The following is a 21,979-nucleotide window of genomic DNA, read 5'->3' as shown; positions in this document are numbered from 1 at the left end:
CACATAACAAATTCTCTCAATTCCGCTTTTGAGCAAAGTTGCAGAAGAACAATAGAACTGGGACCAGTTTGGAAACATTGAGGGCTCAACTGATAAGTCAGCAAGATGTACCACTGATGTCTCCCACCCAACAAAGTAATGCTCCTCCCAGTCAGGTCAACAGCAAGAGTTTACAGCACTCCCTTTTCTATGCAGACCACAGTGGTATCAGTCACCTATACTTACATCACAGTTCCAGCTAGAAAGCACCCAGAATTCATGCCAACAGAGTCCAGGCCCAGTCCAGCCTCCAAACCCATCTGTCCAGCCTCTGCTCCTTCATCCCAAGAAGGGATAATGAGCGGCTGTCAGGAATCATACTCTCTACTGCAACTACAATAGCATGCATTCTCCATCCAGTGTTACCTCCAGAAAACTGGGATATTAATGGATGAGCCCCTGCTCAAACTGTATTTCAGCAGGCTGCTTCTTTGCACCTCACAAACACCTGTCTGGTCTTTCCAGTGATTGAGTTTAAAAAGGTCAGTACTGGGAATACACTGACATGGTGGAAAAGCTGGAAATGGGCTGAGACCAAACAAAAATAGATTCCCAGAAGCTAGTCTGGGATATCCTGATTCTCACAGCCATTTCTCACTTTCACAGAACAGCTATAGGTTAGTTGCATGATCATAGAATAGGTTAAACAAGATCTCAGGAAGTCATCTTGTTCAATCTCCTACTCAAAGCACGGTCAGCTATGAGGTCAGATGAGGTTACTCAGTCCAGTCTTGAAAAATTCCAGAGATGGAGACTACAGAATCTCACTCGGCAACTTTCTCCACCATTTGGCTGTCCTCATAGTGAGAATTTTTTTTTTCATTACATATAGCTGGAACCTCTCATTTCAGTTTATGTTCACTGTCTCTCACCCTTTCCAGGAATGGAAAGGATGAATGGAACATTTATGAAATCAGAAGGAATTGTAGTCTACAGAACTTTGCTTTCAAGGGAAAATGCAAAACAGTTTCATTTTTAATTTACTTCATCCAGTTTAAGGGTTTACACAACTCAAATAACTACAGGACAGGGAGAAGCTCCCCTAGCTGCCACATGCCCTCATGCACAGTCATGATCCACATAAAAGAATCCTTTGCAGCAAGCTGATGTTGATCTGTTCTATCCCACTGGACAGCCAGAGCAGTGAGACATCTTCAAATTCAACATACCTGGTACTAGTGGGTAGGTATGGGGGGAGGAGGGTAGAAGCAAGATCGGAGGGAGGCTAAAATGACCTTGTACGGAGCAGCAGCATGTTGCTTAATCCAGCAAGACGTGAAATGAGAAAACAAGGAGCTCTTTCACCTTTATAGCCAAAAGATTTCCAATGAATTCTGAATTCATTGAATTCTTCTCACTCTAGGGTCACAGATCTCTTTTTTGTATTTCTCAAGAGACAGCTGCTAGAGTTCTGAAGTGACAGATACTCTTGGATCACACAGACCTCAGTGCTCCTCAACTGCTGCCAGTAGCATCCCTGTCTTGAAGGGACAGGCAATTCATATCCAATAATAAAAGAACCACTTAAGAAAAGCAGCCCAAAAACTTGAAACTTGTCTGGGGGTGAGGGGGATGGGATAGAAGGAAGACCTGTGGTAACTGTCAGGCTAAAACAGATACAGAAATTGAAAGAGCATGTTAAGAAACTTAAATATAATCCTCTATGCTAAAGGCAACCACATACAGGCACCAATGAATTATTATACATTATACATTACAGATGTTGCTTGTTTGAGGAAAACAGATAGGTTTTGTCTAAGTAACCGTCTTGATCAAAGTGGCTTGAAACTACTGCTTCATTACCAACTGCAGGCAAGTGTTTAATAGTATTTTGAGCTTAATGGCTTCCCCTTCCCAACCATCCAAGCACCCATTCCTTCACTTCACTTTTTGTGGAAGAACATTGGCCAGATTAATCAGACACTGAGCAAGTAAATTGCATGAATGAAGTTAAGTTCCTTCCACATGCACCCTCACCTACCATTTATTATGATGCTGACCTACCATTCCAAACTTATAGACATCTTGTTTCCATGATTTTGGGCGTAATTTGTGTCTTAATGAGAAGAAGTGGTGAGAAACTGAAAAAAATCCTCAATTTATATTCAGGCTTGTGATACAATTTTGACCATTTAGTCCACTTCCAAACTACATCAGGTCATAAGAGCAAGATGAGGGTGTTTGAAACAGGCGGGAAAAAAGAAAACAAGACATTTAAATCTTGGCTTAAGCCTATTCTGGATAATATGTTTGTACACTGAAACTAAGGATCAAAACTCTGTGCATGCAACTGATGCACTGAGTGGGAAGACACAGGATCTCTCTCTCTCTCTAACTCCTATTCTAGACCAAGGGTGGAGGGATGGTTACTCTTTCAGGAAAAGACCAATTTTACAGTTACTCAGCTGTACAGAGGTAGAGAAGAAGAGTTAGCTTTTTATTTTGATGCATTTGTAAGCTGGTATGCACTATAGAGAGCAGCAAGCACTGCCATATTAAACATTAGAAAGAATGCCTTAAATTACTCTAGGGGAGGAGACAGATTTAAACATAGAGGAATGCTATTCAATTTATGCACAGCTGGTTTCCACCCATAGTTATGCATCTAGTTATACCAACCATACCACACCACAGTCTCTCCCAACATGAGAAATAAGACTCTATGCATTCTGGCCCTATCTCCTCACACTCACTGATGGGGTGTGATGTGCTCCATGAAGACAGGAAGAGAAGTACTGATCATCGTGGCAACTGGACATGGATCTGAAGTGATACAGTTTCACATCACATGTGAGATCTATCGCTTTGCTCAGAGAGAAGGTAAGGACTTGTGACGAAGCAGATCCAACATTATTTCAAACATGCCTCAATTCATGTATATCAGACCTAATGCAAAGGAAGAAGTCCTCTTCTATAATCGTCCATAGACAATTTCTTTCCTTTAAATCATTGCTGAATGAAATCTCTGTCCAAATTTCTAAAAAGTAAGAAATAACTTGAAATAGGTGCTGAAGCCCAGGAGGTTTCTAACTAACATTACTTCTAGCATATTTTAAAGCAGCACAGCTGTTCATAACATATGTCCTCACTTCTACTGGGCTGCTTGATGACCAGCATGTAGTCTTATTCACACCGTTTGGCAACAGGACAATAAACATAAGAGTTCCGGTGAGGAATCCACAATACCATATTAGATGGACTGATGATGGATAAATTCTCATTTTGGACTGTTTTCGAGTCATGGCTACCCTAGGGTTAGATCCTCAAATAGAATCTAGGACTGGAACACACACAAATGTAGGAACAAGAGAAGATTAAAGTCTTTAAAAACTGCCAGCTGTTGAGCTTATGTCTCATCCCACACAGTGGGTTATGAGGGGTGTAAATCTTTTGAATTCCCCAAGAGCCTGTGTGCTGGTGGAAGAGCCAGTCTCTGCTCGGCAGAGCCGCAGGGCAGGCTGAGTCATGACAATGACTCAGAGGAACAATTGTGCTGGTGACTTTATTAACTGACCACTTTAGTAAATGAATAGAGACAATCTGGCAACAATCAACTCATAACCGAATAAAGGCACTTTGGCGATGAGACCCGTCAATGATCAGCTGATTGCTATTCAACTCCTACAAAACTTATACACGTGAATATATGCAAGAAAGAGAGAGGGCATAAACAGGAAAGAAAGAAGAGAGGAGGAGGGGATAGGAAAAGGGGAAGTCACCACCCTTGGATCTCACATTGTCACAGAGTAGCCAGCATGATCCATAGGTCCACAAAGACACACATGAGGTGCTGCCTTTATATAGTCTTTTTCACGCACGCACAGTAGATTGTTGCAGAAGGTTCTCGTTTTGTCTGGCTTGTACCTGCACAGTTAGGCAAGTTCTGTCTCTGAGCAACAACAGGAGGGAGGGGGAGAGAAACGGCCCACCGCTCCACCCCCGCGGAGCTTGCTCGCTTCCCCTCCCCGGGCTTCTCATTCGATAATGAAGAGGATGTTTGAGACATCCTCTTTACAAACAATTTCTTCTTCATGAACACTTTGTCACAGCTTAGTGGGCAAACACACTGTCTCTTCTGTGCAGGCTACAGCTGTTTGCCGTGTTCAAATACAAGCAGATAGCAAATCTTAAACAGAGTCACTGCAGTGCTTAAAGATCACAGGTTGGCTTACTAGGCCAAGCGACCTTCAACAGACCAGAAATGTTCTTTCTAAACATCCCATACCTGTACATGCTAATATATGTGGCCTAATATTTATCAATTATCGTTGCTCTTTTTACATTATTTGCAGTGGTAAACTCAGCACCAACAAGTAACATGCCAGAGGCTACCTGGTAAAGGATTTACAAGAACTGACTCACCACAGATGTGCTGCAGTGACTATTCAGATGAAGTTACATGTCTGAACAAAAAAACAGCCTCTCCAGTTACAAGGGAAACTGACATGCAAGACCTTTTGAAGTAGGTGCAGGTTCATGGGAATGCTGTTTTCCCCACACCCCCAGAATTTCTGTGACAGCTTGCAGCAAGACAGAGCTACTGCTCCCAGCATGTCCATAGGGAGCTCCCAGTTAAGGCAGGTGCACTGCTTTTGCTAGGCGGCCTGTCATGTATTGGAGATTCCATTGAGATTCAGGCACAGACTCTTACCACAGTCTCTAGAAAGAATCAGTGAAGTGCATTAAGGCATTGCTCTTCTAGCACTGCCTGCATCTAGAGAGGAGGCTCAGCTTTCTGCGTTCCAGGGGAGGGAGGAAAAGCACAAAATCCCTACGTGTGAGCTAGTTAAACTTGCTCACTGCTGTTATACTGCATAACCAGGATGACGTATCTAGAGACAGGATGATGAAAGAGAAAGAAGAAAAGGAGGAGGACACTAATGTTGTGAGCCTGTGAACAAAGCTGTGTATTTTCCTTTGGAATTCTAATATCCCCCTTGTTTAACTTCAAAAAAGCTCCTGTTGACAGAATCCTTATATTTAGTAAGGCTCTCTGGATGGAGACTCTGCTTTTCCTCATCAAGCACTTACTTAGTTTATGTTCACTTTTGCTGATAGTGCAGTAGTGTCATCAGCCAGGTTGATGAATGCATTGAACAACACATGCAAGATGACAAGTATCTCTGTGTCATGATCCAAATGCTTTTGAGCATCCCTAGAAATAATTTCCAGCTCTTCAAGTCCAGCACACAGATCCTTCTCCTGTACCACTCACCCACCTCTGGAGCATGTACACGAGCTTGTCTTTTCAGTCTGCCCTACACAGACCAGGCTTGTATGGGAAAGGACATGTTGTTTTCAGATTTAACTACATCCAGGAGTCTTGAATTCAGCTTTCCATTTACAGCCAGAAGCCCTTTGCAACTTACTTAGATCTTCCAGTCTTCAAGGTGTACTGGCAGCATGCTGCTGTGTTGATTCAGGACTGACTCAATGCACATCGAGCACTTCCCCTGATCTTGTGGTTCAGCACATCCCACCTACAAGATCATACCCAGTTTCCCGGATGACTGTGTGACCAGCCTCTTGTGAAAAATGCATCAATAACAAAACTGAATTCCTGCTTCCTCAAACACCTGCCTTTGACTGTCCAGAAGGACATTTTTTATGCCCTGAGTAGCTTCTAAAGTTACCCACCACAGAAGAGAAGCACAGTGTATATTTTATCAATAGTGTGATGACAGCTTTCTGAAGTCTGTTCACAACACAGTATTAGCTCCATGAAGAATACCACACGGCATGTTACATCTCAGGGCATGTAACTATTTTTAGAAATGCTAGCCATTGAAGTCTACAGAATTCTGAAATACATGAAGATGGGTTTCTCCCTGTCTGCCATATTCTTGAGGCAAATGCATGATACTGAGGCCAGAACCCCAAGCAGGGACTGAACTCCCTGGCACAGTACTAGGTAACGCCTAATAAAGCAAAGGAAAAACATGGTGTACTACAAACTTCCAGGGAGGGCACAGACCTGAGGCACCTCTAGGCCTCTAAGAAATAAAGGCACTGATGTACCATATGCTTACCTTTCAAATCATTGTCCTAACTTAAGGGCCTAGCCTGCACCAACTTTTCTTCACTGCCCATTCTACAGCATAGAAAACACAGCTCCTAATCTGAAAAAGAGAAATGTTTTTACCAACACACATCCCTCAATGTAGGCATGCCCCTCAGGTGTTTTTTAATGCCCCTCTCACAAAAACGCCCCCCACATTTTTGATAATGTGGTTCCAAATTAGTTTGAGGCTTGAACTGACCTTAATTTTACTATTGTTCAAGTAAACTATTGTTCAATTATAGCATGCATCTTGTACTCAAAAAATTGTGAGTTGGAGGTAAGAGACTCCCTTCAAAGACAAGCAGCAAGTTAAGAAGGGCAATAGATGCAGTCTATTATCTCATTCTTCTAGTCAGTATTCAACTGTATTCCTAAAAGGATACAGTTCTTTGTGCAACAACTTGACTGACAGCATATCTCCATTTTAGTGATCCAAGACTGGATTCTCCTCCAAAGGTGAGTTTTAGATGCATTCTATGATCCACCACACAGATGGCTGTGGTACAGACTTGCCTTGATTTGGCATTTGATTGCAAATGTTTCATGCAGTCTGAGGACTTGACTTAATTCCTTCTGAGAGATAGAGACACCTGGAAGGGCTGTGTCAACATTCACAGTTATCGGGAGAAAGTGGAAAGGCACCATCCCTTCCAGCTCACAGGGTATGGCTGGGATAGGGCCTTATGACTTTAAGGGGATTTTAAATGGAAAAAAATACCCACATTTTTCCCCAGCATAGCCATATCCATGAGTTGAGGGCACCTTTCCTCCTCTCAGGTAAAGAATTACCACAGAAAACAAACATACCCCTCTCCAGTATTTGAAGTACAGTGCAGGCTGATGGGAGTAAATAGGTGGAACATAACTTCTCTTCCCCTAGCATTCTATGAGAAGAACAGCCCAGATGTATGGGCACTACCACTCTGGCCTGACAGTGTCTCAACCATTCAGTGTTCAAATGCAGCATTCTCAGTCACTGGTCATCTGGGGAACTCTCTCTCAAACATGAAGTACCTCCTACACCTGATCCAAGCAACAACGCTTGGTACAGGCTTGGTAAGGCATCACAGGTCTGTTTCTGTGATGGGCCACATGTTATTGCAGCAGCTATTGCAGCAGCTACAGACTAATGCTAGGGAAAAAATAAGAATTGGAAGGTTGCATAAGAAAGCAGTGAAAACACTAAAAACACACTTGCATAGACAGTCTAGACCTTGTAAGGGAACAATAGGGATTTATACTGCTGTTCCAATAGCGAACAGAGTCCCTTCAGATCTTAGACAGCCCTGATGCAAATCAGCACACGGGGTTGTAGCTTTATGAGGAACCCCAGTCACAGTAATGTTATCTAGCATTATTTCTTCTTTCCTCTTCTCTTTGCCTCTAATCCCTCCTCATCTATTTCTTGCTAGGATATGGTTATTCAGGTAGTATCAGCAATAGCAGTATTTTCTTAGCAGGTTACTTTTTTCTCTCTGGTCCATCTACTTCTCTGGATCCTTAGAAATCAGCATCTTCTTAGCTATCTCTATTTGTTTTCATGCACGCATGCATGCTTGATAGCAGCCAGCACAGGATTTCACTCCATGCATAGTGTAGGATACAGATCTGAGAACTTCCTTCATACATCTGTACTTACACTGGGACATCCAATCCCCAAATAAGTTGGGGATAAGGCAAAGATGCAACACTGTTCCTATGGCTTTGGGTGCACCCCGCTCAAGCTGAGACTCACACTGCACAGCGTACTAGGAACTGGATTCCCAAGGATTTTCTCTGAACCTCTGGCATGGACTTCCTGAAGACAGGACAAACACGAATATCAGCACAAGCCAGCAGATGTGTTAGGCTGCCAGGAGATGACAGCTTCTTATAAACATGTGTTTGTTCTCAAAATGCTCTATCTTAGCCTCACATCAAGCCTTTCTTCAAAAAGCCTTTCCAAACTTCAGCATAAAGGTTGCTTTCTTTCAATCAACATAACCAAAAATCTGGGAAAGCAGTATTTTTTGGGGACACTATCAGCAGAAGAAACTTCAAGCCTGATTAAGCCCAATTCTAAGCACAGACAGCATGGAATCAGATAGACCATTCAACAGTTTATCGAAATCATCAACTTCAAGAAGGATTTTTTTTGTTGTTTTTTAATTAAACATCACCTGAGAACCAACTGCTTCACAAGTACAAGCCCACAGAGCTTTCAGGGAGGAAGAATAAGTTTTGAATTAACATATTAGGTATTTCAGACATCATACATTTCCGTTCAGGTGTAAGCTTAGCTTCTCAAATTGAAGTAAGGGGGTCTTATTTCATATGGACATTTGTTTTTGCCTAATCCTCTACTAATTCAAGAAGCACACGACACACACAAAAACTTTAGGCTCCTATTTCAAATTAGCTCTTACACCTGGTTTCCAAGGGTTAGGGTACATTGGTAAACAAGAAATAACTGACAAAAAGCTGTTTTATTTTCTGTCTCTCCTAAAGTGCATTCTCCTGGGGTATGCTGATTTCCCCTCTCTGGGATTAACCAATGTTAAATACAGTCAGAAGGACTTCACCAGATTAGTTAAAATGAATGGATAGCCATATAATGTTCTTCTGTTCATCAGACAGCACAGCTAACAAATAAACATGACAAAAAAAGCAGTAAACATTTTGAGACCAACCAAACTGCAGTTCAAAAGTCTTCTTTGGAAGTAGTAGACTCATAATAGAACTCACCTGGGAAATATAAACCTGAATCTTTAAAAACTCTCCAAAAAGATGCCTTTGGATTTCCATTTGTCAAGTAAAACACAAAGGCAACATCTGTGCAACAAAAAAACCAACATGACACCACATGCTTAAATATAGTGGAATATAACCTGACGTCACCAAGATTTATGGGAAAACATTCTCTATTTCTACTAGCATTAGGACAAGACGACTGGAAACCAAATAGTCAGATCTCAAAACACGAAACATCTTCAGGGAGATACTAAGCATCTTTTACTGGCTCAATCAAATGCATATTCAGAACACTTGCTATATCATTACACTCAGTTAAACACCAGTTTCAAAAGCACCTTTAGCATGAGAGCTCCTTATGTTTGCCTTATAACATACAGAGCAGATATAACAGCTTCTCAACTGCACCAAACACCAGTTTGACAAAAGGGTGTCTTGCAATTTCAAGGGTACACAAATTTACTGTCCCTTATTTTAGCTAAGCCATCCAGTACTGTCCACTTTCCCATCCACCATCCCATTTATTATGGTTAATCTGGATAAGGAGATAGAATAAACTCCTGTCCTAAACACAGGAAGAAAGAAATCAAAGCACTGTAAACTTCAGAGTTAAAATTACAAACGCTCATCACTGGTGTATGAAGAGGAAGAACTTATTTGGACTAATTTGTTTTTCTGAAAAATTATTCAACTAGAATGAATAGATTTACACCAATGAGAAATAAACTCTACCAGCCCCTCTATAAGATACTGAAAACTTCCAAACAATATAGTCTACATGTCATTTCCTGTATCTCTCCTCAGAAATGCTATTTAAGAAAAGTAAAATAGGAACACTTGCATGAAAAAAGGATCTTTGCATCCAACAGCCTCATCTTCCCCCACTGATTAATCTTTCCTGAGGGCTCAAAACAGGAGCTGCCAATAGAAAAGGAAAGCATACAATCAACTTAACTGGGCACAAGAGTGACTTTTACCTTATAATGAGAAAAAGAGGACCTGCTGTACAAGTTCGAAAAATGCACAACTGATCTGCATAAAGATGTGTGTTGACTGAGTTAAATCATCATAAATTAAAATACAGCCCCATCCCCAGAAAAGTTGATGGACTGCACAGGCAATAAGTAGGAAATGGATGCAGGTAAGATGAGGAAAATACATGGACAGTACAGTCACATAACGCCAGGACAAGGGGTTCAAACAGTCAAAAATTCCTACAACAATACCACAGTTAACCACCTTCCTACACAACAAAAAAGGAAGGACATTATCAAGAATAGCAGTCAAAGGCTTACAGGCATCCTAAAGTGTCTCATTTTCACATTAGTACAAAAAAAACCCAAAATCATAAGAGGAGGGAGGGAGGGAGGGAGGGAGGGAGGGAGGGAGGGAGGGAGGGAGGGAGGGAGCTTTTCAGTCCTCCTCCACAGAGAAAAGACCAAGAAGTCTGAACCTGTAAGCAAATTGATCAACTGTTTTTAAGGCAACTAACACAATGTCATGCTTTGGCTATCCCTACTACATACACAGATGACAGCCTTGACATTGCCAAGCTAAGCAATACACACATTCCAACTCTCATTCTCATTTTCATCTTTCCATATGACAGTACAAACCATCTACACTCAATAGTGAGGTCCAAAGCAGTAATTTTAAACATCAAGACATGTGCAGTCACATGAAAAGCCTCCACAGCACTTACTGTTGACTAACTAAGCACCTTCAGAAACACAGTTTTGCATGACAAAGGAGAATTCTGTTTCATAACAGCTGTAATATCCATGTGAACTGCCATGCAATTAAAGCTCACATGTGCAATTGTCTTTTCTTACCAGTCATTATTCTCTGGGCTTCATACGGTTCCATATAGCCAGTGTTCTCCCCTTTTCCCATTCTGTTCAACTCGCTTTTGGCATCAAACGGATCTGAGTAGTCATCAGCTATCAATACCTGAAAGACAGGAAAGTAACTGTTAATAGAATCTCCGGTCAGATGTGCAAACCAGAAGGCAGTAACACCCTACAAACAAAAAAAAGTTTCAAAAAGCTGCATCCTATGCCATCTTAAAAGTACAGTCTATGTTCAGAAGACAAATACACAATTGTCACAAATCAGTTAATAAATGCTGCTGAAATATAAGTGTGAAATAGAAGTTGTCCTGGTTTAGCCAGGATAGGGTTAAGTTTCCCCAGCAGTGGCGGGGGAGCTCTAGCCGGGTTATTCAGATACGGGTTATTCAGATACCATTCGGTAGTCACATCCTGGCGTTGAAGCCAGACTGGTTGGTTAACACGTGTGTTATGCCATCGCGCTTCTCACTGCTGTATTGGTAGATATTTTGCTCTGTTCATTATTATTATTGTTACTGTTATTGTAGTTGTGTTGCTGCTGCTCTGTTGTATTAAACCTTTCCTTATCTCAGCCCCGGGGCTTTGCATTTCACTCTCTTTGTGGGGGAGGGGCAGCGGCCCCGTGGTCTCAGACCCCAGCAGGGACTAAACCACCACAGAAGTTCATGCCAGAAGTCCCACAAAGACAGACTCTATGTCAAAAGGTCTCTGACTAGCACAAGATACGGAATTATTGGGATGGACTAATTAGAAAGATCCAATCAGTCACCACATTCAATCCAGTGCAATTCTTATCACAGAAGTTTGTTAATATTCTGCAAAAAAAGCACACCTGCATTTACTTTACCACCTCCACTTTTTAGGTTTATCAGCTACAACTGAAAATATTGCTAAAAATTTTTCACAGAAATACACAAAGACTATTCTTTTCACTGCATTAATAAGATGCTTTGTAGTTTTAGATGTTAATTGAAAAGGAACAAGACACAAAACAAGCTTCTTGTTTAAACTTAGTTCCTTGAACCCATCTGTGCCATTCCTTCTCTCAAAGGAACATTATATTTACTTATATTTTGTGACAGGACAAAAGGCGGCAAAAAGAAATTATCCATCAGAAGAACAAGCTTCCTCCCTCCATTAGGAGACTAGAAAAACCTGAAGGTTAGAAAATCTCATCCCTTTCTCTACATTACCACGCTCCCCTGGACCCTGCAAAATCATTGTATGCTGTTTAACTCCCATTGGTTATATAGGCTTTTTAATCAGCTGATTAAAGTAACAGGAATCATTCCTCCCTGTTGTTGAAGGGGTAGAGTTAATCTTGATTTCTAGAAGCTGGCAAGGGGACCAGGGTGAAGAAAAATATCCTTATATGAGAATTACTGCAGAGCACAGAGATGTAGGACAGGCAAAAGAGTCTGAAGCAGAGAAAGTAGAGGCAGGCCTCAGCATCAAAATCCCCATAGAATAATACATGTGGGAAAGGACTCCAGGAGATCATCCTGTCCAAACCCTCACTCAAAGCAAGCCTAGAGGGTTCTGCCCTGAAGGCCTGCTCTCTTTAAGAGGGATTTTTTTCAACCAAGACTCTTTCTGTCCCACCAGTTACTTCACATCTTTAAGACCAGCACCAGTAAGACTGAAAGCAGACTGCTATCCAACAGCTTCACTCTTTTCAACAAACAACCAGTACATTGCCAGCTATGAGACTGAAGCTGCATCTGCTTCTGTCTCCTGCTGCCAGCATATCCCACCAGACAGAGCAAAAAACAGGACACACAAGTATTTCCAGATCAAATACCTGCATAAATGCCATGGAGTAAATGAACACTGTATAAGGAAAGACAGAGATCTCCTTTAAGATTAGGGAACAAAAAATCTAACACCCTTCAGAGTCACTACTCAAGGCCATACAACAGTGTCACACTGATTTTATACTACTTATTTTGCTCACCAAAAAAAAAAAAAAACAAACAAAAAAAAAACCACCCACCAAAAAAAAAAAAAGTCAACCAGAAAACCCCCACCACATTCCTCAGCATAAGCTCCCAACCCCTGGACTACAGATCACTCACAAGCACATCCCAAAGAATGGACCTTTTAGAAGATGTATTTATTATCACTGAATACACAGATGTGAGTGTCAGAGCAAGACTCAGCTGTCCTACAGTCACAGGTTAACCGCTGGGATACTAAATTATAAATTAACTGTGTTTTCCTCCACTGAAAGTTTAAAGTGACTGGAATTTTCTGTTTGACCAGAAACCACCAGAATGACATGGATAATAGAGGGAGGAAAAAATAATTCTTTCTCTCATTTAGTGTCCAAAATCACCACCCCATTATGCAAAAAACAGTTAAGCTATAAGAAAAAAGTGCCCTCACCCATGTCTGGCAATATATGCCCAAGCAGCAAATCAAGTGACAGCAGCTTAAGACAGACAACAATGTGTATCATGCAGCAGTAATTCCTCCTAGTCACAAGTACAGGTTTATTTCTAAAACTGCTGCAGTTGAAATGCCATCCATTTAGTCTTCTGATGCAAACCTGCCAAGAGCTGCTGGATGGTAGCATGAGCTCTCTGTTACTCTCCTATTACAAATGTTGACAAGTAATACTTGCCAATCCTTAGCATAACTGTACTAAAACATGAAACAGAAAGCAGTCTAACAGTTATGTGATATTTCTTCTTCCTCATTTGCCAGAAATATACTAGGAGGAAAATTAGACATACGAAATGCTGTCAAACAAGATAAAAATCAAGACTGATTTGCTTTAAGCATAACAGTAACATTCAAGAGCTTACTGTACCAAACATGAACAAGAGGACTAAAGCAACTAACTTGTTATTCAGAAGTCTAACAAAGCAAAGGCTGCTTTCTAACAAGGAAGTAAGAAGGTCCATTCCCACATTATTTCATTATTGTATTTATTACATGTTATTATCTGTAAATCTGTACCAGATCAGAGTGAGGCTGGAAATGTATCCACTGCAGTAATGAGGAAAGGTTGAGCAAGCTGGGATTTTTCAGCCTAGAGAAGAGAAAGCTCAGGGGGGATCTTATCAATGTCTATAAATACCTGAAGGGAGCGTACAAAGAGGACAGAGCCAGGCTCTTTTCAGTGGTACACAGTGACAGGACAAGAGGCAACAGGCACAGATTGAAACACAGGAGCTTCCATATGAACATCAGGAAACACTTTTTCAACTGTGCAGGTGACTGAACACTGGCACAGGTTGTCCAGAGAGGTTGTGGAGTCTCCACCCTTGCATATATTCTAAAGCTGTCTGGACATGGTCCTGAGCAACTGGATCCATTTGGCCCTGCTTGAGCAGGGGGGGCTGGACAAGACAATCTCCAGAGATCCCTTCCAACCTCAACCATTTGTGATTCTGTCCTTGCAGTAAAGGCTAAGCCCCTGGTGCCAATTTCAGTCATTACCAAATGTCTTTAGGTAACTATTTCAAAATGTGACTTTAAATACAGATGGGGAGACAAAAGTTAAAGCACCAAGCTCAGACTAAGTCTGCTCCAGATCACATACCAGCCACTTCTCCTGCCACAGGATGCTCAGAATACAGGCTGAAGAGACAGAAAAACACATGTTAATTCTTGCTGTCTAGGAATAGGACAGAGACACAAGATTGAAGTGTCTATGATTACAGATGCCACCAAACAGATTACAGCTGAACAATGCAAGGGAAGACAAACACAGGCACTTTTAGAAAGAAAAATGTCTCTCTTCTGAGTTTTTGCCTAGAACTTTTAACGTCACACATAAGATCCTTTATCCCTTACCCTCTCAGTCCAAAAGGAATGAGCACTTTGTGCCATGCAATGAATCCAGAGATTAAACACATGAAGCCTGTGTTCCTAGCAGGAGTGAGAATCTCTTGGGTTTGGGAAGATAGTCCTGCACAGAAACATGCTACAGTATGCAAGACCATCTTGCACGGTCTCCTGTGAAGCAAGAGAGGGTATGTATTGAATGAGTGATGCAACAGAGTTGATCACAGAGGCCAAGTGAACATGGTTCATAAACATTAGATACACAGGTTGCATGGAAAGGGGTGGAAACAGGACAAAGTTCCACCACCCTGCCCAGTTCCCTTATGGTCATTTGGACTGCAGTATTAGCCTTTTTCAGAATAACGCCACGTGGAACATAATCAGTTACAGTCTCCAGTAAATTCAATAAGCCCATCTTAGTTCAGAAGGGGCAAGTCAGTCTTCTCACTTGAATCCAGTAACTGAGATACATTCTTTCAATGGTTTGGGTCTGCTTACTGCAAGGGTATACACATGATACACTCTTCCAGAAAACTACCACTCCCTCCCTCAATCTCCACATGTCCAACTGCTTCACACTCCTTCCTGATAGCCCTTCTCTGCTTGGATCTCTCTGTGTCCAATAGTCTGAAAATTTGGATGGTTCCCAGAGCTGAGACTGTTCCAAGCTGTGCAGATACACTGCAGATAACAGGCATACTTGAATATATGTATGAATATATGCCAGGCATACTTCACACCAGAACTGAACAGCCTAACACATCACTTCAAACAGCCCTAAAATCACTAAGACTCCACAGTCTCAGGTAATAACTGAATAAGGTATTATGAATAAGACTGTGATAGTCCCTTAATCATGAGACTGACTTATGTGGAAAAATGCATTTCTGGCTGCATTATAGCAACATGAGACATATGGAAAAAATGCAGCTTGCTGCCTTTATGTGTGGCCTTACCCAAGCCATTCATGCAGGTTCACAAGACCAGTGGCCACCAGCATCTTTTTCTTGAGACCTTTGATTCAAAGGCAGAGCCATATGCCCATAGGAACCACGTGCAGACTGTTTCAGAGTAGAACCAATTGTAAAGAGTGGCAGCTTGACACCTTGCTGCAATGGATTAAACATGGGAATAAGACACAGAGTAACATTTATAGTTTAGGATCTCTATAAACTATATACTTTGATATAAGTAACTCCAACACTGCTTAAACATCTTTCAAGTGTTTTCTCTGTGCACCTCAAAATACCAGCTGCAACACTATTAAATACACCTGACTCGTTCTCACTTGCAAGATCACATAAAACTTAGACCTTCCATATGCAGAAATAAGACAAACATCTTCCCAATGTTTACTAAAATGTTTTAATTATATACATATATTAATAATGTTCCATGGAGCCTAAGCACTTTTATGTAAGTCCTTAAAAGTTCAGATAGTGTTACCATAGTCTATTGCAGTGTCAGAAAAGTACTTGTTTCTTACATAATGGTGGGAAAGCTTTCAAGGCAAACAGCTTTAGCCCTTCTGCTTAGCTAGCAGCCAGAGCTCTGCACCACACAACTCTGAGGTGCATCGTACGGAAACAAAGTGTGGGGTTTTTTTCTTATATGAGCATAGAGTTCATACATAGACATTGTTATCAGGCCTTTCTAAATCAAGTCAGCAAATATGCTGTCCTGAACAACTTCCTACCTGATTGCTGCTGCCACACAACATTTACATGCTTTTGCACTGGATCAGCTCTGCCTGTTCAGAACTGAGCTATTTTCTACAGCATCAGATATGTCCTGTAGAAATGGATCTTGCAACTTGTAGTGTCTTCTGCATTCAATATCCAGAAGTGTTGCACAGCTCTGCCTCCACTGCACAGAGGGAGTGAAAAATGCTGCTCATTGAGAAATAATTATCTTTTAAAGGACAAGCGTGCTACAATCCCAGCTTTTAAATTCTAAAAACTTCCTGCAATGGAGTATGACACAGCTGCTCTTTGAACAGTGTTCCAGGTTCCTAAGCTGCAAAGGCAGGCAGAGAAGTGTTTAGGTTCAAAAAAGTGTAATAAGTGAGAAAATACACAAAGTATCCTTTCACATAGACACTTTCCCCTCAGCTGTTACTACTTTCATGAATTTACATGAGGAGAGAGGAGAATTACTCAGTAACACTTCAACTCATTCCTTTAGATACCCAATTCACCAAGTTGTTTGTCCATTGAATGGATGTTAAGCTGTACTGGGTTTGCATGGCAAGGTTTTGGTAGTGGAATTGGCTACAGGGGTGACTTCTGTGAGAAGCTGCCAGAAGCTTTCCCTATGTTCGATAGAGCCAATGCCAGGTGGCTCCAAGATGAACCCACTGCTGGCCAAGGCTGAGACAATCAGCAACGGTGGTAGCGCTTCTGTGATAACATATTTACGAACCAGGGAAAAAGACTGTTCAAGGGCAACTGCAGCCAAAGACAGGAGTGAGAATATGTGACAGAAACAACTCTGCAGACACTAACGTCAGTGAAGAAGGAGGGGAAGGAAATGCTCCAGGTGCTGGAGCAGAGATTCCCCTGCAGCCTGTGGTGAAGACCATGGTGAGGCAGACTGTGCCCCTGGAGCCCATGGATGTCCATGGTGGAGCAGAGATCCACCTGCAGCCCATGGAGGACCCCATGTTGGAGCAGGTAGGTGCACCCGAAGAAGGCTATGACCCTGCGGGAAGCCTGCACTAGAGCAGGCTTCTGGCAGGATCTGGGACCCAAAAGAGAGGGGAGCCCATGCTGGAGCAGGTTTGCTGGCAGGAGTTGTGACCCTGTGGGCGATCCATGCTAGAGCAGTCTGTTCCTGAAGGACTTCACCCCATGGAAAGGGCCCACACTGGAGCAGTTCATTAAGAGCTGTAGCCCATGGGAAGGACTCATGTCGGAGAAAGTTCATGGAGGACCATCTTCCATGAGAGGGACCCCACACTGGAGCATGGGAAGAGTGTGAGGAGTCCTCCACGAGGAGGAAGGAATGGCAGAGACAACATGTGATAAACTGACCACAACACCCATTCCCCATCCCCCTGTGCTGCTGGGAGGAAGGAGGAGAAATTGGGAGTAAAGTAAAGTCGAGGAAGAAGGCAGGGGTGGGGAGAAGGTATTTTAAGATTTGATTTTATTTCTCATTATCCTAGTCTGATATGATTGGTAATAAATTAAATTAATGATCTCTCCCTGTTGTTATCTCGACCCACAAGCCTGCTCTCCCCTGTCCAGTCGAGAAGGGGAGAGAGAGAGCGGCTTTAATGGGCACCTGGCATTCAGCCAGTGTGAACACACCACATAAGCCAAGTTTCTTGTTTATTCTTACACATATACAATAGCCGCTAGATTGTTCTGGCACACGTTGTTCCGGCTAGTCTACACTCATTTGTTTGCCACAGGAGAGCTAAGTTGTTAATGTCTCACAGGCCAGCACTAAAGATGGAAGCCAGTAATTTCTTATCCTCCATACTGGAGGAACTAAGCTGCTTCTGCCAGGAATTCTAACAGAGCCTGCTCTCCCTTGTTTGAAGATAAACTTCAATGTTAAAGCCCCAAAACCTGCCTGATTGTACTACCTAACTAAAAAAAAATCCACCCACCAGTTTGAACTCAAAGACATCTGGCAATGGTGACTCTCCCTTGGACTTCTGCTGTAGAGGTTAGTCACCTCACTATTAAAGATGCATGGCAATTTGGGTTTGTCTGCTTCAACTTTAGTCAGTGCTTCTACCTCTATGCGTCAAAGCTTCCTAAACACCAGACACAATATATCTCCGTGGTTACTTTTACAGCCTATGCCTGGAATCTTGCAAAATATCATCATGTCTGCCATTGCTTTCAATCTCCGTCTCCTTTACTCCCTGAATCAGTTAGTCTATAATTTTTTTCTTGCTCAACTAACAAGTCTGTCGTTCTTCATACTTTGCTCTTTGTCGTTTATAAGCAACCACATCAAACAAGTACCTTCCTGAATTTCCTCTCCATTCTAGTAACTCTTTCACGTTTTATAAACTGAGCTCTTCAGCCAACTCTTTACTGATGACCAGTCACAAGTTATAAAATTGCTCATTGAAGTTGTTGAAAACCACACCTCTCACTTCTCAGTTAACACAGAAAGGTAAGCACCACTCTATCCTCATATATGAAAAAGAAAAAAACAGAGGTGCTGGAACAGAACACATGCATTTAGTGGACACTATTGGATCATGAAATACTAACATACTGCTATGATGACAGAACTATATGGCAACCAGATCTTTTTTCATTGCTAAGGTACTTATCAGCTTAACCTATGCTACTCACAGATTTTTTTCCCCTCAATGTTTTTAACATTTCTACCAACTCTTCTGAATTTCAGACCTCTAGTTTTTTGATACCATTTGATACCTCTACTATATCCAAGAAGGATATAGTAGAGGGGACATTTACTGACTCCTCTACTATATCCTTCTTACAGAAGTGTATTTCCACTTGTTTTATTTGCCACTGAACTAGACACACTCTGTTAACTAAATTTCTCATTTTTTCTCCTCAGTGAATAACAGGTACAGGAAAGAAGCAGTTCTCTGTCTGCCCCCTATGACCACCTGCTTTCCAGGTCTACCTGTCAGGCTTTACATTTCAGGGCTAAGAAATAAGGGAGATTTAGTTTCAATTACTGGGAGGAAAGAACACAATTGAACAAAAGGCAAGCTATGTAGCTCCTCACAACCAAATTCAGTTGTGGGGGGGTGCAGGCACACTTACCTTGTGTCGTGTAGGGACAATTTTATTTCTTATGTTAAGATTTCCTGCTTGTCACCTATAGTTATCACTCTCAAAAACAGAAAGAATGTGACTATGACATGAGTGTTCTGCATGATTTTTAAAAAAATTATAGGCTGGTTATTCAAAACAAGTTTTAGAACCTGCAACCAGAGCTTGGGAGCAGCACAGAGATTTATGACCACACAAGGTAGTGGGTTACCTAGCAACAGATGCAGTTTCTGCTTTGAAAATTGCTCTTGTAGGATCTAAAATTGAAAGATAACTGGGGGGGGAATAATTATTATGCCCTATTTAAAAAAACAAAACAAAACAAAACAAACCAAACAAAAAAAAACAAAAAACAAACACACCAAACATTTGTGGTTTTAGCACTTTGCCCCAAGCAGTTACTTTCTCTGAAGTATGAAGCAGCTGAAAGTATTTGCCTAAGAGCAGATACATGGTATCAACACAGGGAATGGAAAGACTGAATATACTGAGACTGTAACACAGTGAGACTCTAACTTTAATCAATCACTTCCACAAAAGAAGTTGCTTCCAGTCAGGACCTACACCTACAATGACAGAAAATGTAATGAATTCTAGACTTTCAATCTTGTATCATCACCATCACAATCTGATTTATTTGGAATTCCACCTGGACAGGATATAATTTATCAAGCTGTCATGGAAATGTGTCACTAATCAATGCAATCATGTTACATATTTAAACATGTACATACAGATCATTTAAATTGATAACATTCAGCACACACTTAGAACTCCTGTGATACAACAATTACACTGAAGTTGTAAATGCCAATTTATAAAATGGAGAAATATTAATTTCCAATATATGAAAAAAATAAACTGTACTCACAGGACTAGAGGTGGGAGGAATATGTAGTCTGCTTACAAAATAATTAACGTTACTTCCCTCTGTAAATCTTCCCAGCTGTAGCCTGAGTTCCTGAGCCCAGCACTTTCCAGTGTTTTGTCTACAGAATTTTGTTACTATTTGTAGAGAACAATCAGTAAAAGATAGGAGAACATTTGCAACTGAGCCAGTAGCTAAAGAGTTTGTTTCAGGTACCTGCCACTTGGAAACACAGTTATCATGGAAGTTGTGATGCTGTTGTAACACAGGACTTTGAACAACTTTACCTTTCACACTGAACTAGGAGTCAGAGAAGTTACACAGAATACATGACAAATTGTCTCCTTAAAAACAGGCGGTCTGACTCAGGATGACATCAGAATTTTTTTGGTTTTGATTTTTTATGTATGACTGTTCCATACCACATGCTATAGGGCTGAGGCCACAACTTTGGGTCACAAGCACAGGGATCCTCAAGTGACTCTAGGGCTCCCCAAGCACTCCCTCAAAGAATCACAATCTGTCCTGCAGGAACATGCCAATCCAAGAGCCTTGGTACAGTCATGAGGTTGGCAGTGAACTGTGCCCCAGAGCAGGGCTAGGCACACCTGCAAACTTGTCCCATCAGAAGGGTGGTGAGTTTGAAAACCCAGAGGACAGGGCACCACCACTTCATGTGCCAGCCTTGCACATGCCCTACCTGCCCTGAGATATTTAAAAGGGCCAGGTCACCCAGTGAAGCATGGTGGAGAGAAGTGGCTGCGCCATACACATTCAGACAGAAGTTAATCCCCCCACCAAGAATCTTTCCAGGGGCTGACACAGCCCCAGCCCTGCTACCTAGTCTATGGTGGAGGGAACAGGAGCACAACACTTACTTTATCTTTCACGGCAGAGGGGACAGAGGTTGCCAGCTGCCTGGATTCCTTGTTGAGCTTCTTGCTTGCTCCATCGCTGCCACCAACAGTGTTGATCTTGATAAACCGGTGCTTGGGGAAGATGTACTTCATATCAGGTGGCATCACAGGGCAGCGCTCATTGTGGCTTCGAAAGAGGTGTGGGGAGCTGGCTGTGCAGGTGGCAGGGGCCACAGTGCAACACGACGAGGAGGAGAAAGCCCTGGACACCGCTTTGCCCAAGTGTTCGGGCATGGAGTAGTCCGGGTGGCACATGGTGCGCAACTTGCACAGGGATGAGCCAGGCCCGCTGTGTGGGTCCTCGAAGTCAAGGTCTTTCTGGGCACGGTAGGCACAAAGCAGATCACTTGTGTTGTCACACAGGCAGTGGTGTGGAAAGTCAGGTGAAGTGTGGTGGTGAAGGTGCGGTGGCCCATCAGGGCAGGGCGCGCTACCAGCACCACTGCATTTCTCTCGGTAGTCGGGCCACGGAGGCTGCGGGGGACTCTTGGTCTTGTTACTGCCCAGGCTGAAGTACTTATTCAGCCATTTGGCCATCGTCTCTCCCGGCTGTGGCCTCTCAGCACCACATACTAACCCCGGCACCTCACGCACCTGCCCCGCTCACCGCCACCACCCGCATGGAGAAGCAAGGCAGTAGGGTGGGCCAGACACCCTCCGCCGCGCATACACCACTCTTCCGCTGCCAAAGACGCGTAGGGCCCTGCTTACGCCCCCGACTTCCCGGTGGAATGGAAACGTTCCCGGCCCGAGCCAGGTGCTCGCCGTAGCTGCGCGCGCCCCCCCCCCCGCCCTCGCGGCTCCGGGGCTCTCGCGAGCGCAGCCCCCTCTCCCCCGCACTCGCAGCGCAGCCCAGCCTGACCTCATCACGCACCGAGGAGGCGGGGGATGCATCTGCATGCAGGCCTCTCTGTCAAGGCCCTCCCACCGCCAAAGGCGGAGAGAGCCGG

The 21,979-nt window shown here is 42.6% G+C and overlaps 1 protein-coding gene across 1 annotated transcript in view; it reads right to left on the bottom strand.

The window, feature by feature from the left end:
- SHB (SH2 domain containing adaptor protein B) overlaps positions 1-21,774 on the bottom strand; it is a 93,997-nt gene extending 72,223 nt beyond the window's left edge. Inside the window, exons 1-2 of the mRNA XM_074813191.1 lie at positions 20,991-21,774; positions 10,663-10,780 (exon numbers count right to left, since the gene is read on the bottom strand). Of these exons, the coding sequence (XP_074669292.1) occupies positions 10,663-10,780; positions 20,991-21,566 (694 nt within the window). The 5' untranslated portion in view covers positions 21,567-21,774. The remainder of the gene's footprint in view (positions 1-10,662; positions 10,781-20,990) is intronic.
- Positions 21,775-21,979: the final 205 nt, after the last annotated feature.

This window comes from Strix aluco, chromosome Z (assembly GCF_031877795.1).
Source record: "Strix aluco isolate bStrAlu1 chromosome Z, bStrAlu1.hap1, whole genome shotgun sequence".
Lineage (NCBI taxonomy): Eukaryota > Metazoa > Chordata > Aves > Strigiformes > Strigidae > Strix > Strix aluco.
This window is presented reverse-complemented; position numbering and strand designations above follow the sequence as displayed.